This window comes from Geotrypetes seraphini, chromosome 8, assembly GCF_902459505.1.
Source record: "Geotrypetes seraphini chromosome 8, aGeoSer1.1, whole genome shotgun sequence".
NCBI lineage: Eukaryota > Metazoa > Chordata > Amphibia > Gymnophiona > Dermophiidae > Geotrypetes > Geotrypetes seraphini.
Window position 1 is genome coordinate 52,126,678 of NC_047091.1, and position 15,323 is coordinate 52,142,000.

A 15,323-nucleotide genomic window follows, 5' to 3' on the forward strand; every position below is an offset into this window, starting at 1 on the left:
CAGAGTATGGTACTGGGGTTTAAGAAAGGATTGGACAATTTCCTGCTGGAAAAGGGGATAGAGGGGTATAGACAGAGGATTACTGCACAAGTCCTGTTGGGCCGCTGCGTGAGCGGACTGCTGGGCACGATGGACCTCAGATCTGACCCAGCGGAGGCATTGCTTATGTTCTTATATTGGATAGACACACATACATACATTTCAGTCTTCTTCAAGGCTCGGTTCCATACCTCAAATTTTATTTTTAGCTAGAAAAAATATATAAATCTGCATGTAATGGCATTCTTTCTAGATGTGCACTTATGTTTCTGGTGCAGAAATGTTTAAACTTTAAGAAAAGGTACACTTTCCTTCCCATCAATTTCATTATGCCCAAAACACCTACGTTATTTTTATGTTTTAAGCTATTCTTTAACAGCATAACCCAAGAGACGTGGAAAGCTCACTGCTAGCTACTGTTCTGCCCCCAAGTGACAGCTGCTCATCTTAAAAATGCCTTGTGGTATGGAAATATTCCTTCACCTAAAAAGAACTGGCCCAGTGCACAGATGGAGCCTTGGAAAAGGCAAAATTACATCCTGTGGAGTTAGTGCATTTCTGTGCACAGCATAAAGACCCCAGAAACCTTGAGCTGGCCATCAATGTGCTACTGCTGTCTTATCAAAGGACTCTGATAACTCTTGTTTCTCACGGCGAGGCATGATTGCATGTGTCATTCTATCATCGCTCCTTGCACTTATTTTGGCTAAAACTGCTGATCTCTCTGCTGTATTCTGAGTTCCAGTCCCGGTCAAACACATCCTGCAGCTGCTTCTGCACTGTCAGCTGGCCATTACTGTCTGTTGCTGCACCTGTCTGATTCACAATCAGAGCGGATCCTGCTGTTCGGACAAAGTAGTCCCCACACCAGTTTGAGGTACCTAGAGAAAAAAATGGAAGTTGGGAGTCTGCCGAGATGTCTTATATACTTTTGTATGCCGCCTTGGTGTTTTTAGTTTCTTGAAAAACAGTTCGTAAATAAATTGCTATTATAAATTATTATATGTGAAAAGCCTTCCCCTCTCCCCCCCCCCCCCACACAGAACCCTTAAGGATGATGGGGAAAATAAGTCTCAAAAAGACAGTGTGTATGGGGAGAATGAAGCAACTTTGTTCTCTGTTCTACTAAGCAGAAAACCCGGGTTCCAATCCCAGCTTGGGCTCCTGGCCCCTTGGGCTCTTAAGGTAGAACTCAGACAATTCAGCAGAGCTCTCTGAAACCCATATCTGAATCCAAGGTTTTGTTAACACCTCTTCACTGACTAAAATCATGGCATACACACGACCTTTCTGTGCCAAGATGGGTCTACATAGAGCACAGGAAATGTTGCTCTCAGCAGAGAGCAGCCAACTTGGACTGTAGCACCGCCAAGAAAATATCAGAATATACTTTATACAAGTGACCTCCTCCCCCAAGGTTTTGGGGGAGAAAGATGAAGGTGGTTTTTAATTTTCTCTTGATCCTGTCAGAGTGGGAGTTGGGGTTGGAATGAGGATAGGAATGGGACTCGGGTCTATGCTAGCATGTTTTTGGATGTTGAGCTTTATTGGATGGCTTAAGTATGTCATAAACAACCTGAGCCCTTTTTTTGGAATAGGGTAGCAGAGACATATGAACATAAAATGAAATATTAATTACAACTTTTTCAGAGGTCATGGAGTACTGGCACTTCAACCAGAGTGAAAAAGAGTTATCACGATATTAAAACTCACATGTTTTGCTGGAAGAGATAAGAAAACCTGACTCACTTTCCACAGAATTCAATTTTTAAAAAAGGATGCACAAATTCCGGTGTGCACAGTGACCAGAAGAGGACACAGTGGTGCTACATACCCTGACATTTTAACACGTCCGAGGCCAGGGATCCCACTTCACACACCATCACTGTAGAAGTTCACATCCCTCATGTGAAAGCCTCCCCAAATAGGCATGAAAATGGAAAACCCACCCAAATACCAGCCCAGGAGAGCTCCTGCCCTCAAGTTATATTCTGGGGCTACTCACCAATGTATGCTACCTTCTCTGTCACCAGATATTTGTTGTGGTTAACTCTGGCATATGGGATCCTAGCTTGTGCTGCAGTTGCAGGGACTACAAAGAGTTTCTTACAGGAAGGAAAAAAAAACAAAAACCAACAGGTCACAGATGGACAAATAAGGCTTTTTCAGGGTTTAATTCTACAATATGCATTGTAACCACTGGTTAACGGGCCTCACACTTTGGTACCATTCACCTGCTGTTTGCAATCATCACATCACACATAGGAGTGAGAACACTAGGTATGATTTTTAATACTGGAGAAGTATTGAGGGCAGACTGAAGGTCCATCAAGCCCAGTATCCTGTTTCCAACAGTGACCAACCCAGGTCCCAAGTTCCTAGCTAGATCCCAAGTACTAAAACAGATTTTACGCTGCATATCCTATAAATAAGCAGTAGATTTCCCCAAGCCACCTCAATAACGGCCTATAGACTTCTTTTTTAGGAAATTATCCAAGCCTTTTTTAAATCTCGCTAAGCTAAATGATTTCACCACATTCTCTGGCAACGAATTCCAGAGTTTAATTAAACATTGTATGAAAAAATATTTTCTTTGGTTTGTTTTAAATCTACTACTTAGTAGCAGTAGCTTCATCACATGCCCATGGAGCACTGTGGGGAGTGTGGGAGCCTCACTTATAACTGTAGCACTGGGCAGCACTATGGCCCTGATTCTCTAAACGGTCCTAACTCCTAGGTGCTGTTGAGCGCAGTTGTCACTCAACTGCATCAAGATTTGCAAAGACTAGGGGACAGAGTAATACTTTTAAAACTAATAGGAGGAAATGTTTTTTTTCACTCAGAGAATAGTTAAGCTCTGGAACATGTTGCCAGAGAATGTGACGAGAGCAGTTAATGTAGCTGGTTTTAAAAAAAGTTTGGACAAGTTCCTAGAAGAAAAGCCCATAGTCTGCTATTGAGCAGACATAGGGGAAGCCACTGTTTGCCTTGGATCGGTAGCGTGGAATGCTGCTACTATTTAGGTTTTTGCCAGGTACTTGCGACTAGGAATGGCCTCTGTGAAGACGGGATACTGGGCTGGATGGACCATTGGCCTGACCCAGTAAGGCTATTCTTTATGTTCTTAACCACTAGACACCATTTATAGAATCACACCTTGCAGCATCCAAGCGTTCTTAGGTGCTACAAGGCACTGAATCCTTAGGTACACTGCCATATTAAGTCAGGGTTTTCTTGGTTTAAATGAGTGTGACCAAATCTTTCCACACTCAAACTCTGCCCCTAGCCATGCCTACTTTTCCTTGTAGGTGACAGTAGGCACCTCAGTGCAGTCTCCTACCTCGAAGTGGTAGATGCCTACTAATCTAGGCGCCTAGGCAAATTAATTTTTTTCTTATTTTTTAATGAACCAATTCAAGAAATTAAAAACATAAGAATTGCCACTGCTGGGTCAGACCAGTGGTCTATTGTGCCCAGCAGTCTGCTCACGTGGCGGCTCCCGGGTCAAAGACCAGTACTCTAAAATGAGTCCAGCCTCACCTGCGTACGTCCCTGTTTAGCAAGAACTTGTCCAGCTTAGTCTTGAAACCCTGGAGGGTGTTTTCCCCTACAACAGACTCTGGAAGAGCATTCCAGCTCTCCACCACTCTCTGGGTGAAGAAGAACTTCCTTATGTTTGTACGGAATCTATCCCCTTTCAACTTTTAGAGAGTGCCCTCTCGTTCTCCCTAGGCGTCTTTTATAGAATCAGGACCTATAGGAACACTCGCAGGTACTAGGGATCTCTCTTACCACATCAATGTCATAATGAGTCTTGTTATCTCTCATGGCAGCCAGAGACCGCAGGAAGGGAAACATGGATGGATCAGTGTTGTGCCAGCAACTGATCAATAGCCGGACGTGCACTTTCCTCTCATAGGCTGCCTTACGCAGGTAGTCATCAATCTGTGGCCAAAACCTGAGAGCATAGGAGAGACAGGGTCTTAGAGAGTAGGTGGTGACTAGATTTCAAAGCTCCAGAAAACAAAACTGATCCCGGGAAAGGGGGAGGGGGTGGGGGGGGAATGAGGCACACAGCCAGCTGCTGTGATTACGACAGAGCAGAAAGTAAGAAAGAAAGAAAACCAAAACAAACTTCTTGGGGTATGAGTACTCCATGGTTGGGAAGTAATCCATCACAGCCACATAGACAAATGTCCTGGCATCGTTGATAATACTGAGAATAGCCTGAAGGTCCCCTGTTCGTCCCTGGGCACAGAGAGCAGGTGGGGCGCTCTGGAAGACAGCAAAGAGAATTTGGGAGGGTCAAACTTGCCTCCTTTTAGTGCTCAGTTCACTAAATCACATGCTAACAACCTGTGCCCCACTTTTAGTTACTTTTCAGGCTACAGAATTATTATTTCTTGATTTATTGCCTTTACCAATTAAGGACCTAAGAGGTGAACATAATTATTAAAACCGAACCACAGAAAGAAAAAGAACGTCAATATTTAAAGCCAAGTTCCAGAGATAACACACAATCTTTAAAAAAAAATAAAAAATTAAGCTTTTTGAACCTGGACCATTCTTTATGTCTTCTATGGTCTCTTAATTTGACCACACCTTCTAAAGTTCGTGGTTTAAAAAATGAGAAGTGGCATATGAGTATTTTTACATTTTAAAGAGTACGCAGCATGTGACATTTCTCACGCAGGATGTCCAGGAGCAGGCCAATATTGCTTTCTTAAATTATTGTGAAACCTCACAAACAATTTCTATCATCTTTTCTAGTGGAGGCCAAATTTTGGAAGAACTACAGTAGTTACAGCTCCAGACCAGGCGTCCAGAAATATCTTGAAAGGTGCAGGCAGGATTCAGCTCCATCCCTAACTCACTCTGACCGTCCCCACCCCCCCAAAGCCAATCATTCGTGGCAGTAACTTTAAAAGCCATTTATACACCCAAAAGGTTTAAGGGCTGAAATTTTTGAAAACTTGTTTGAACTATATCCTGGTAAAAATATGTACGTACAGAAGTTAAGAAGCTTCTATAAACGGTGCCTGTCAACCAACCGCTAGGCACCGCTTGTAGAAACATAACTAGCGATGCCCGAGTGGACTTAGGCATCGCTAGGCACTGTTAAGCTAGGCGTCGGTACATTAGGCCAGGTTTTACTGGGTCTAATTTACAGGTTCCGTGCGACGCCTGAGTCGACCACACCTACGTTCAGGTAGGCTTCTCAATTTAGGTGCCACTCTGAATTCCACTTGAACTCTTACCTCCCCTTTTTATGAAGCCGCGTTAAGAGTTGTTTCTTTTTTTTTTATCGCTGGCCGCAGTGGTAAAGCTGCGATGCTCATAGGAATTCTATGAGCATATGAACTTTTTAAAATTATTATTTATTTAAGAACATAAGAATTGCCATCTCCAGATCAGACCCTAGGTCCATCAAGTCCGGCGATCCACACACATGGAGGCCCCGCCAGGTGTATCCTGGCATTGTTTTAGTCCCCATATCACTCTATGCCACTCATAAGGAGATGTACATCTAGCTTACCCTTAAATCCTAGAATGGTGGTTTCCACAATTACCTCTTCTGGGAGAGCATTCCAGGTGTCCACCACTCATTGCGTGAAGCAGAACTTCCTGATGTTTGTCCTGGACTTGTCCCCCCTTAGCTTCAGTCCATGTCCTCTTGTTCATGTCACATTGAACATTGTAAATAACTATTTTTCCTGCTCTATTTTGTCGATTCCTTTCAATATTTTGAAAGTCTCGATCATATCCCCTCGCAGTCTCCTTTTCTCAAGGGAGAACAATCCCAGTCTCTTAAGTCGTTCCTCGTATTCCAAGTTCTCCATACCTTTTATTAACTTCGTTGCTCTTCTCTGCACCCTCTCCAGCACTTTTATATCCTTCTTTAGGTCAGGAGACCAATGTTGGACACAGTATTCCAAGTGTGGTCTGACCATTGCCCTATAAAGCGGCATTATTACTTTCTCCGATCTACTCGTGATTCCCTTCTTTATCATGCCTAGCATTCTATATGCATTCTTCGCCGCCGCGCATTGCGCCGACGGTTTCAGGGTCCTAGCAATTAGTACACCCAGGTCTTTTTCCTGTTCGGGTTTTCCCAGAGTTGCACCTGACATACACAGGGAAGGAAACAATTTTCACCAATTAAACAAAAACTTGTCAGAATATAGAGATGTAGCTTATCCCTTTCTTAGACCACAATTATGAGGGGCTGTGGGAATCCCTTATAATGGAGATAATTTAAAGTAATAATAAATTCAAAGGAAAAGGCTTAGGGCCCCTTTTACTAAGATGCGCTAGGGCTTTAATGTGCGGAATAGCGTGCGCTACATTGCCGCGAACTCGACCTTAATGCCAGCATTGAGCTGGCATTAGTTCTAGAAGCGTAGCGCGCGGTAATTCCCTGCGTGTGTTAAAAACGCTAGTGCACCTTAGTAAAAACGAGCTCTTAGTATGAACAGTTACTATCTGACTAATAGTCCATTCCTTAATGATCTTTTTGACTTTCAGAAACTCCCTCATTGGTCTGGAGAAAAGAAAGTATACTTAATACCTCACCAAACATTTGCAGGGATAAACTGAGAGAAATGTAGCCCCCAATTTAAGAGTCTCTTTACGCAAGGAAAGGAAATCTTTTCTTCACTCTTGAGTAACTTTGGAAACAACTGGGTACATCCAAATCCGTTGTTCTCCAAATAATTTTTGAGAATTCTTAAAGTATAGTCTTGCTCAAAAACAAAAGATATTAGAAGAGTAGCTCTTTCAGTATCTGAATTCAAAGTTTGTTCCAAAAGAGCAGTCGCATTCCCAAAATCAATCCGGTTCGCTCCTTCAGTCTGTTTCTCCATCTCTTTTTGACGCATCTTTTTATTCGGAAGATAATAAATCTTGTTTACTGGAGGAATATTGTCAGAGGAAATTTTTAAATTTTCAATTAAGTATCTTTTTAGAAAATCTATAGGTGAAGTTCCAGGGGAAAATGGAAAATTCAAGATGCGAAGATTTAATTTCCGATTATAGTTTTCAATTTGTTCTAATTTTCTATGTTTAAAGGAATTATCTTTAATAGTCCTGTATTTGTTTGGTTTGGCTGGAGAAATCCATTTTCATCGAGTCAACAGTTTTAGTAAGATTGTCAAGCTTGGTATTAATATTTGTTACCTCCTCAGTTGTTTTACCCATCGAGGTCTCCAACCGTTGAAGGAGTGACCAAATGTCTCCCAAGGACGCCTCCGTGGGAGAGTGATGAATTCCCATTCTCTGTTGCTGTTGAAATCTTCAGCTGCCCTGCCATTACTGGCTCAGCGCCCTCGCCACGAAGCCCCGTAGATTCCCTTCGGGGATCGTAGTCCTCCTGCAACTGAGCTCCGGCAGAGGCTGGACACGCAGGGTTAGATGGAGCCGGAGGGGATAAAGACGTTTCAAGTCCTGTTAGGGGAAAAGGTTCTCCCACATCTTCCCACTTCCTCCGGCATGTTGAGCAACCGAAGGCAAAACCACGAAGAAGCGGTCGACAGTTTGCTGGATGGGTGTTGAAGATAGGGCCGGCGAAGAAATGGCCCTCATCACCCCCTTCCTTTTTTAATGCGGCATAGTGAAAGAACTAAAAAAAAGGAAAATAACTCCAATGGAAGGCGCCAGCTATCGTTGGTTCTACCACAGCTTCTCACTAGCAGTTCTCACACCGCCACCATCTTGCCACACCCCTCACCACTAGCCAGCACCTGAGCTTTTACTGTAACAACCGGCGATAAAAAACCCTAATACGGCTTCATAAAAGGTAGTGGTGGTTTAATTATTTCATTTTTAAAAAAAATTTAGCAATTAGCTTAAATGGCATGGTCAATTACAATGCCATTTAAGCTAATTAACACAATTTGGATCGTGCAATCAGAGCACCCAGTGATACTTACTGTAGATGCTGTTTACAGAATCTGGCCCTAAGGTCCGGATTCTGTATAGGACGCCCAGTCTCAGAAGCCGCCTAAGCGGCTTTTAAGAATTGCACATGGGCATCCTATAGAGAATCGCGCCTAAGAACCCAATTCGTTAACTGACGTCCATGTCACAGGCACCGGTTAGAGAACTGGGTTGCTGCTGAGTTTATCGCAGCAAGGGATCTCCTTGCCGCGATAAATTTAGCGGCAACTCGTCCCCCCTACTTCCGTGAAAACTACCAGCAGGAAGGATGCCCAATTCCTCCTGACAAACCCCCCCTCCCCTGTACATCACTGGCAGGAGGTATGCTCAATCCCTCCTACTGGAACCCTCCCACCCTTACCGAACACTGCCAACAGGAGAGATGCCCAGTCCCTCCTGCCGGAACCCCACCCCCACTCCCCCATACATTGCCAGCAGGAGGTATGCCCAGTTCCTCCTGCCGGAACCCCACAGCCCCGCCTGAACATAGTGGGCATCCCTCCTAACCACCCCGATCAGGATGTCATTAATAGAATTTAGCCCTAAGTGCATAACTTTACCCAAACTGTGTAAAAGTATTCATAGGCACAGGTGTGGGGAAGTTAGAATTTAATGGGCATTGCATCTGTCCTGACCTGGAGAGGGTGGAGTGGGGGCAGTGCTACTGGTCAGGTGGGTAGGGAAGGAGGCACTTTGGAGGGTGGAAGGGGATTCCAAGAGGTACAGTTGCTACTGTTTGGGGGGGAGGAAGAGTAATAGGGAGATGCTGTGAACGTAATGGTGCCCCAACCTTTGGGCAGGTGACTAGAAGGGGCTGCAACCAGGATTACTCACTCTTGGATAATCCAAAGCATTGGATAGCCATTAGTTGGGACTCTACTGTATGTATAAATACACACACAATAGAGTCCTATATTTTATATCTCTATATTGCTCCTTTCTGTGGGGTTATTTTCAAAGGGAAAGTTCATGTAACTTATGGGACCACTTGCACAAGTGAGATGGTTTGTTAAGGTGAGCCACTTGTTCTCTGGGTCTTATTTTGAATCCCCAGTTGTGTCACTGTCTTGCTGTGTGTAACCTCAAGAGGAATGACTATCTTTCTGTTCCTCCAGGACTCTGAAGAACAAAAGGTTTTAATTTTGTTTTCATAAATTCCAGTATTTTAAACCCTTTCTGAGTTGGCCAGCAGCCTTGACTCACAGAGAGATAGATTTGGGAGGATGTGCCATTCAATGTCACTGCCAGGGGTGTGTCCTTGTTGTAAGATGTTGCGTATTCCTCTGGCCATGGGGACGGAATGGAAGCATTGGACATCCCTAGCGTCCAATAGGCTTTGAAGATTTTCTGCAGATCCTTTACCAGACAGCTACAGTTGTAGACGGTGGCTCCTAGCTCCTTCACCTGTGAACCCACCATAGAAAAACAAGATTTACTGTTGTTGCGAGTTGAAGTGGGAGAGAGAGAGAAAAAGTTAAGAGGTCTGCAAGCATCCAGTTTTTCAAAAGCAAACATTTTTTTAACACAAAATTCTTCACACACACATTCCAATTGGCTGTTTAGGCCTCATCAATAACACACGCACAACTGATTTTGAGTTTATACAGTTAGTATAGGGCGCGATTCCTAGTGGAAGCAATACATCAGAGTTAAAGAATTAATGGATTGAGATTTTTTTCAATTCTGTACGATGGACCATGGCCCGATTATAAAACTGTGAATTTTAGTTTTCAGCGCATAGGAAGGAACTTTGAGAGAAATGAGAACACTACTTTAGTGCACAAGGTAATGTGGTTAAAGAGTAATGTTGCCCCTTCCAGAGAGTTCCTTGAAGAAAGATATGCAGGACTAACTCACCAACACTTATTGGCTAGATGCACAATTGTTAGTGCCACTGAAATGTTGCCATAAATATTTGCTGGATAAATTACCTGATATACACTGAGAACTGTATGTTGAAAAATGGAAAAGGGACATAGTGCCTACCCTCACCTGTGACAAATTTCGCTAGTGCCTTGGCTCAAGGAGAGTGGTATTTATGAACGCCCTTCTTTATGAACTGAATTATAAATTTCTCTTTCGTATGTACATCTCACCACACAGGGCTTTTTTGGCCACTTTTTGTCAAACGGACATTTGCCCTGCTGCTTCCTTTGGACAAATGTTTTGGGCTTGCCCTCATATTATTTCTTTTTGAACTGCTATTGTGTCTGCAGTTTCCCGTCAATGGCACTACGTCTGGCGCCCTAACTAGTTTCAAACTAAGTCAGTCACTTCAGGACCCAAACCAAGGGCACTCAGGGCCGGATTCTATAAGAGAAGCCTAAATTTAGGCACCTACCTTAATTACCCAGACCACCTTAATAGATTCAATTATGAGTTTTAACAAGATCATAATTGAAAAAAAAATTTTAATTGGCCAATAGGTGCCTACCAGATTCTATAAAAGATAGGCGCCTATTGCATGGCGTCTAGTGGTACCTAATGCCTAAATAGGCGTGTTTGGGGGTAGAGGCAAACATAGGCACCGCTAGGTGCCATTCTCTAAAGAACTTAAGGCGCCCGCAATGTAGGCCAGCAAAACCCTGGCCTACGTTACCAACGCCCAAGGTTGGCAGGCAATGTTTGGCGCATTTCTGGAAATGGTGCCCAAGCGCGATCGACACATGGCCAGTGCCTTCTTTCTAGGCGTCTGCTGATTTAGGTGCCATTTACAAAATCCGGTCCTCGTTTTATGTATAATTCACCTGTATGAAATAGTGCCAAAGGCTTTGCTAAAATCCAAATACAGTAGATCTAGCAGTTTCTCCTACACGTGAAATGTGTGTTTCTGGGAGAGCCACAGAATGAGATGTTGAAAACCCAAGCACTTCAAAACTCAATTATTTGTAGTTGGCACAAAGTTTTGGAAAACCTCGGACAGCCAACTTTGATCATCAGGGCCACCAATAGCTTTGGCTTTCAGAACAACTCAAATATGAACTAGAAAAATAGACACCCACCTGCAGCCTCAGGAGGACCGATTTTGGCTATCCCTACATTAGAGGATTGGCTGTAACCTCTTCCTCTCTCTGTATCAGTCATTTAAACCCTCAGAATGAAAGGCCTAAGCTCCTCTAACCTGGGTTAGGGATCGCCAGTCCATGTTTGCGCTTCCAATGAACATATGCTTCCCATCCACCACAAGAAACTTGGTGTGGAGTACGCCACCAGTTAGCTTTGGTAAATCCACCTCACGGATCAGAGCCCCTAGGGGGAAAGAAGTGGACAAAACTTTTAGAAAGTGTGTATGCAAGGGAAAACTTCAAATAAAACTATCATCTATATTTTTGCTGAAATAAAAAAACCAAAAAAAACACACCCACACACACTCTGAGAAAAAAAAAAGAGGAAACCCTGAAGGGCAAATCTAGCCAGCAAATTTTTCATTTCACCTGAGGCAACCATCTCTGTGCCTTCAACACATTCACTCTTAATAGAAGGGGAAGGGTGTCAAAAGCTGAGGTGCCATGATTTCACTGACGGCTATCATGGGCTTTTACATCTGATTAGGCCTCAATAATCTATCCTTAGCAAGAGATCATAAACCATGAATCTTCGAGAAACCAGTAGATGTGCACCATGAATCCCATTCATAAGTTTTGCTGCTATGTGATAACCAAATTCCTTCTTATCATCCTTTACAGGACCCCAGCCTCAGCCCACCCAAGGAATTGAACCTAGAGCCATCATCCAGTCAACCCAAATACACCTACAAGATAATGATCTCACCACTCTGTATCAATGCCTGGAGGTCATTCTTCTGCCCTGGAGAGCTAGGAGGGTTGACCACAATCCTTAGCATGACTCCACGCTGGGGCAGCTTTAGCAGCTCCTGTAGAATCTCTTTCCCCTAGTTAATGGAAGAAAATATTGGATAGAAAGAATAAGGAACTTTAAACAAGAAACTCTTGCATTTTTTTTTCTGTTTCTCCTTCTTCAGAACAAGACAGATAGATTTAGAGATAGAACCTGATGGCCACACACTTAACTACAATGACAGTTTCTGGAGGCAGAATCTCAGGGACTGGGGTGGTGGTGGGGTGACAGGGAAATCACACTGGGAGCAATTCTATAAAGGGTGTTAAAAATTAGATGCCCAAACTCTGTATGCTAAGATAGTGTTCTGTGACAGCATCTAGGCACCCAGATTTTGTTATGGAATAGAGTCTAAGCTGGTATTTAGGTGACTAACTTTATGCACCAACACTTACACCATGTAAAAGGCAGGTGTAATTATTAATGCCTAAATGTTGGCACCTAGGTGCGCTACTTACAATATTCTATAAATGAGGTGCCCAAGTATGCAATCTGCCCATACCCTGCCCATCCCCCCTTTGCAGTTACCCACTAAAGCACTTACAGAACAGTGCCTAAGTGGTGCTCTACACAGAATTAGGGGGAATACATTTCTCTTCCTCCTCAATCAGAATCATCCTTCACTAGGCTACAAAAAAAATGGGGATCTCTATTTAAAATTCCCTAAGGGCTCCCTCCTCCTCATTGTATTCCCTCTCTCTTTATATATCACAATAACAGTTCACAGACTTCAGGTTCCTCCAAAATCTAGCATACAGGTGCCAAGCTTCTCAGCTTGAAACCGGGCTTGGTTGGACATTTTCACGGACATTTATCATCTACAGCTCATAGCCTACGGAACGTGGTACCCGTACTGAGAATGAAATATGTGACCGACTAACCAATTGGGCAGCAGTTCCAGTGCTTCCAGCTAAGAGGTTTATTTACTGCCTGTTGAACAATTAATATTGCCGGTTGTTTCATCTCTGTCGGCTCTCAGGTGAATATTTAAATTGATTCACTTATTGCACATTTAAGATCACTATACGAGCACACATATGATGGTGTGAGGCAGGAACCTTGGGGGTTTCTGATTTTGGCTTTAAGCAGTAGAGAGGGTGCTCTTGCATCTGCTCCTTGGAGCTTATGACCTCACATCGAAGACTCTGTATTCAAATTAAGAATATATTGAATGATATATATTTTGCGAGTTTCTTCTGCCCACAACCTGTGTCCCTTTAAGCAACTGCTGTGGATCTTTTCTGAAGTATTTTTGTGCTTAAGCTGGGGTTATTTTTGTGGCAATGGGTATCAGCAGCATGTGACAACAGAGATGTCTCTCTTTCAAATCAGTCCCCAGGCTGAGAAATAGAGGCCACGCTCAGGAATAAAACATGGGTCCCCACATGGTAACATACATAGTAACATAGTAAGTGACAGAAGATAAAGACCTGAACAGTCCATCCAATCTGCCCATAAAGTTATACCCGTTAAAAAATACATGATTAGATTTCTTTGATATTTCTGGGCCGTAGACTGTAAAGTCTGGTATTGTCCTAGGTTCCAAATGCTGAAATTGCCATCCAGTCTTACTCCAGCCTATCCAACCATCCCGTTGTTTGTAAAGTCTGGCCGGTAACATCCTCATGTTCCATATTAGTGGAGCTCACATTGATGCCCACCCCAGCCCATCCTACACTGAATCACCATATATGGAACTCAGACCGTGCAGGTATGTCCAATACTGGCCTTAGTTCTTTAATTTACATCCTTCTTTTCTAATTAGAGATCCTCTATTTTTATCCCATGCTTTTTTGAATTCCATCACCATTTTCCTCTCCACCACTTCCCTCGGGAGGGCATTCCAGGCATTTACCACCCTCTCCGTGAAGAAGAATTTCCTAACATTGCTCCCAAGTCTTCCTCCCTGTAACCTCAGATTATGCCCTCTAGTAGAACAGTTCCCCCCACACCCCCACCCAACAATTCAGTGTTTTAAAGGGCTGGTAAAAGAAATTACCTGAGAGGCAGTGGGCTCAGATGTTCTTGTATCCTCATTGGTCAAGGTCCAGTAAAAAGAGGCGATGTCCATGCTGCTGCTGGCGTTTCTGATGAGGTTCAGCCATGCCTGGAAGATGGAGGGGTTACTGGTGCTGTTCTCGTTATAAACCACACCCTCAGGAATGCTCTCAACCAGCACCCACCTAGGAAAAAATGCGTCTCTTCTATTAGGGTGGCTCTCTTCTGCAGAGCACTCATGTTTTCAAGTTTCGACTTTTATTAAAATGTGTTATATTGCCTATAGTAACTTCTAGGCGGTGTACAATAGTAAAATTATAAAATATGAAAACAAATATTAAACACTTACAGTTCGGACTGACAGACATAACATTATTTATGTTAATTATATTTGATTACAAGGGGTTAGAGGGGAGAACCACAATTTTGAATAGGAAAGAGAAACATTTAAGGTTAATACACTAGGGAAGAGGAGAAGTCTGTTTGAGTAGAAGGTATGGATAAGGAAAGAAGCTCATAAATCAAATGTATCCCTGAATAAGGTGGTCTTCAGGTTCAATTTAAATTTAGCCATGTACTTTTCTTCACAGAGATGAGGGGATGGAATTCCATAATTGTGGGGCTGCGACTGAGAATATGGAAGAGCATATAGTGTCATAAATAATTTGTTGTAGTGCGGGTTCTAATTTCCTGGAGCGATGCAGGAAGTCCATGCACGCAATGGGAATAAAATCTGGACAGGACAGCAAGTTCAGCACCTCCTAGAACTTCTATATACGCACCTGCAGGGATCATCACATCTGTTATCCGGATATGGGGCAATTTCTGGATTTGCCGTAGGGTTCACATAGAGAAAGGGGAAAATCAGGAGCTGGACGAGCATAGCACAGAAAAGGCCGGTGACCAGTACAGCGATGAGGAGTGCACAGCGGTAATACTGGATGGGGGATAGGGGGAGAAGAGAGAGACAAGCAACAGTGAGATGAACAGTAAATTATTAATGTGGGAAGAATGGGCCCAGAACATAAGAAGACCCATCCGTTCCCAGACATCCTTCAAATCTGATAACATCTGTTCCCTTGGTAAAATACAAGACATGGAGATGGAGGCAAGTGACAGCCAGAGTCGCATCATCTCAAGTGATATTAACATTACAATACTAGTAACAACTTAATAGCCCTGCTCCCCCAAGGTCTTTCTTTTCCTCTCCTCTCCACATGCACTGCTGTACTTACAGAATAGGATACTTCATTTAAAAAAAATACATATATATTAAATATATACCACCAAACAATTTCTCAGCGGCTTACAAAGAAAAGCATATGACAATTATTAAAATGGTAATATATAAAACAAAAAATGGGTACAATAAAAATGTGTTGATTTGGGTGTTTTAAACTCATCATCAATAATAATAAAAGGCTAAGTGCGCATGCACTTTTCAAAAATCGTGATTCCTGGTGGCGTGAGGTGTGCTTCTGTGCCAGTCCTCA

The 15,323-nt window shown here is 43.1% G+C and overlaps 1 protein-coding gene across 3 annotated transcripts in view; it reads right to left on the reverse strand.

Annotated features, from left to right (window-relative positions):
• Positions 1-218: 218 nt before the first annotated feature.
• Positions 219-15,323, reverse strand: part of PLD3 (phospholipase D family member 3) — a 38,310-nt gene continuing 23,205 nt past the window's right edge. For all 3 annotated transcript variants that reach the window (XM_033957440.1, XM_033957439.1, XM_033957438.1), the window contains exons 4-12: positions 14,613-14,767; positions 13,832-14,015; positions 11,746-11,866; positions 11,096-11,223; positions 9,178-9,378; positions 4,175-4,314; positions 3,832-3,997; positions 2,045-2,144; positions 219-920 (exon numbers count right to left, since the gene is read on the reverse strand). In XM_033957440.1, coding sequence (XP_033813331.1) covers positions 721-920; positions 2,045-2,144; positions 3,832-3,997; positions 4,175-4,314; positions 9,178-9,378; positions 11,096-11,223; positions 11,746-11,866; positions 13,832-14,015; positions 14,613-14,767 — 1,395 coding nt within the window. In that variant the 3' untranslated portion in view covers positions 219-720. The remainder of the gene's footprint in view (positions 921-2,044; positions 2,145-3,831; positions 3,998-4,174; positions 4,315-9,177; positions 9,379-11,095; positions 11,224-11,745; positions 11,867-13,831; positions 14,016-14,612; positions 14,768-15,323) is intronic.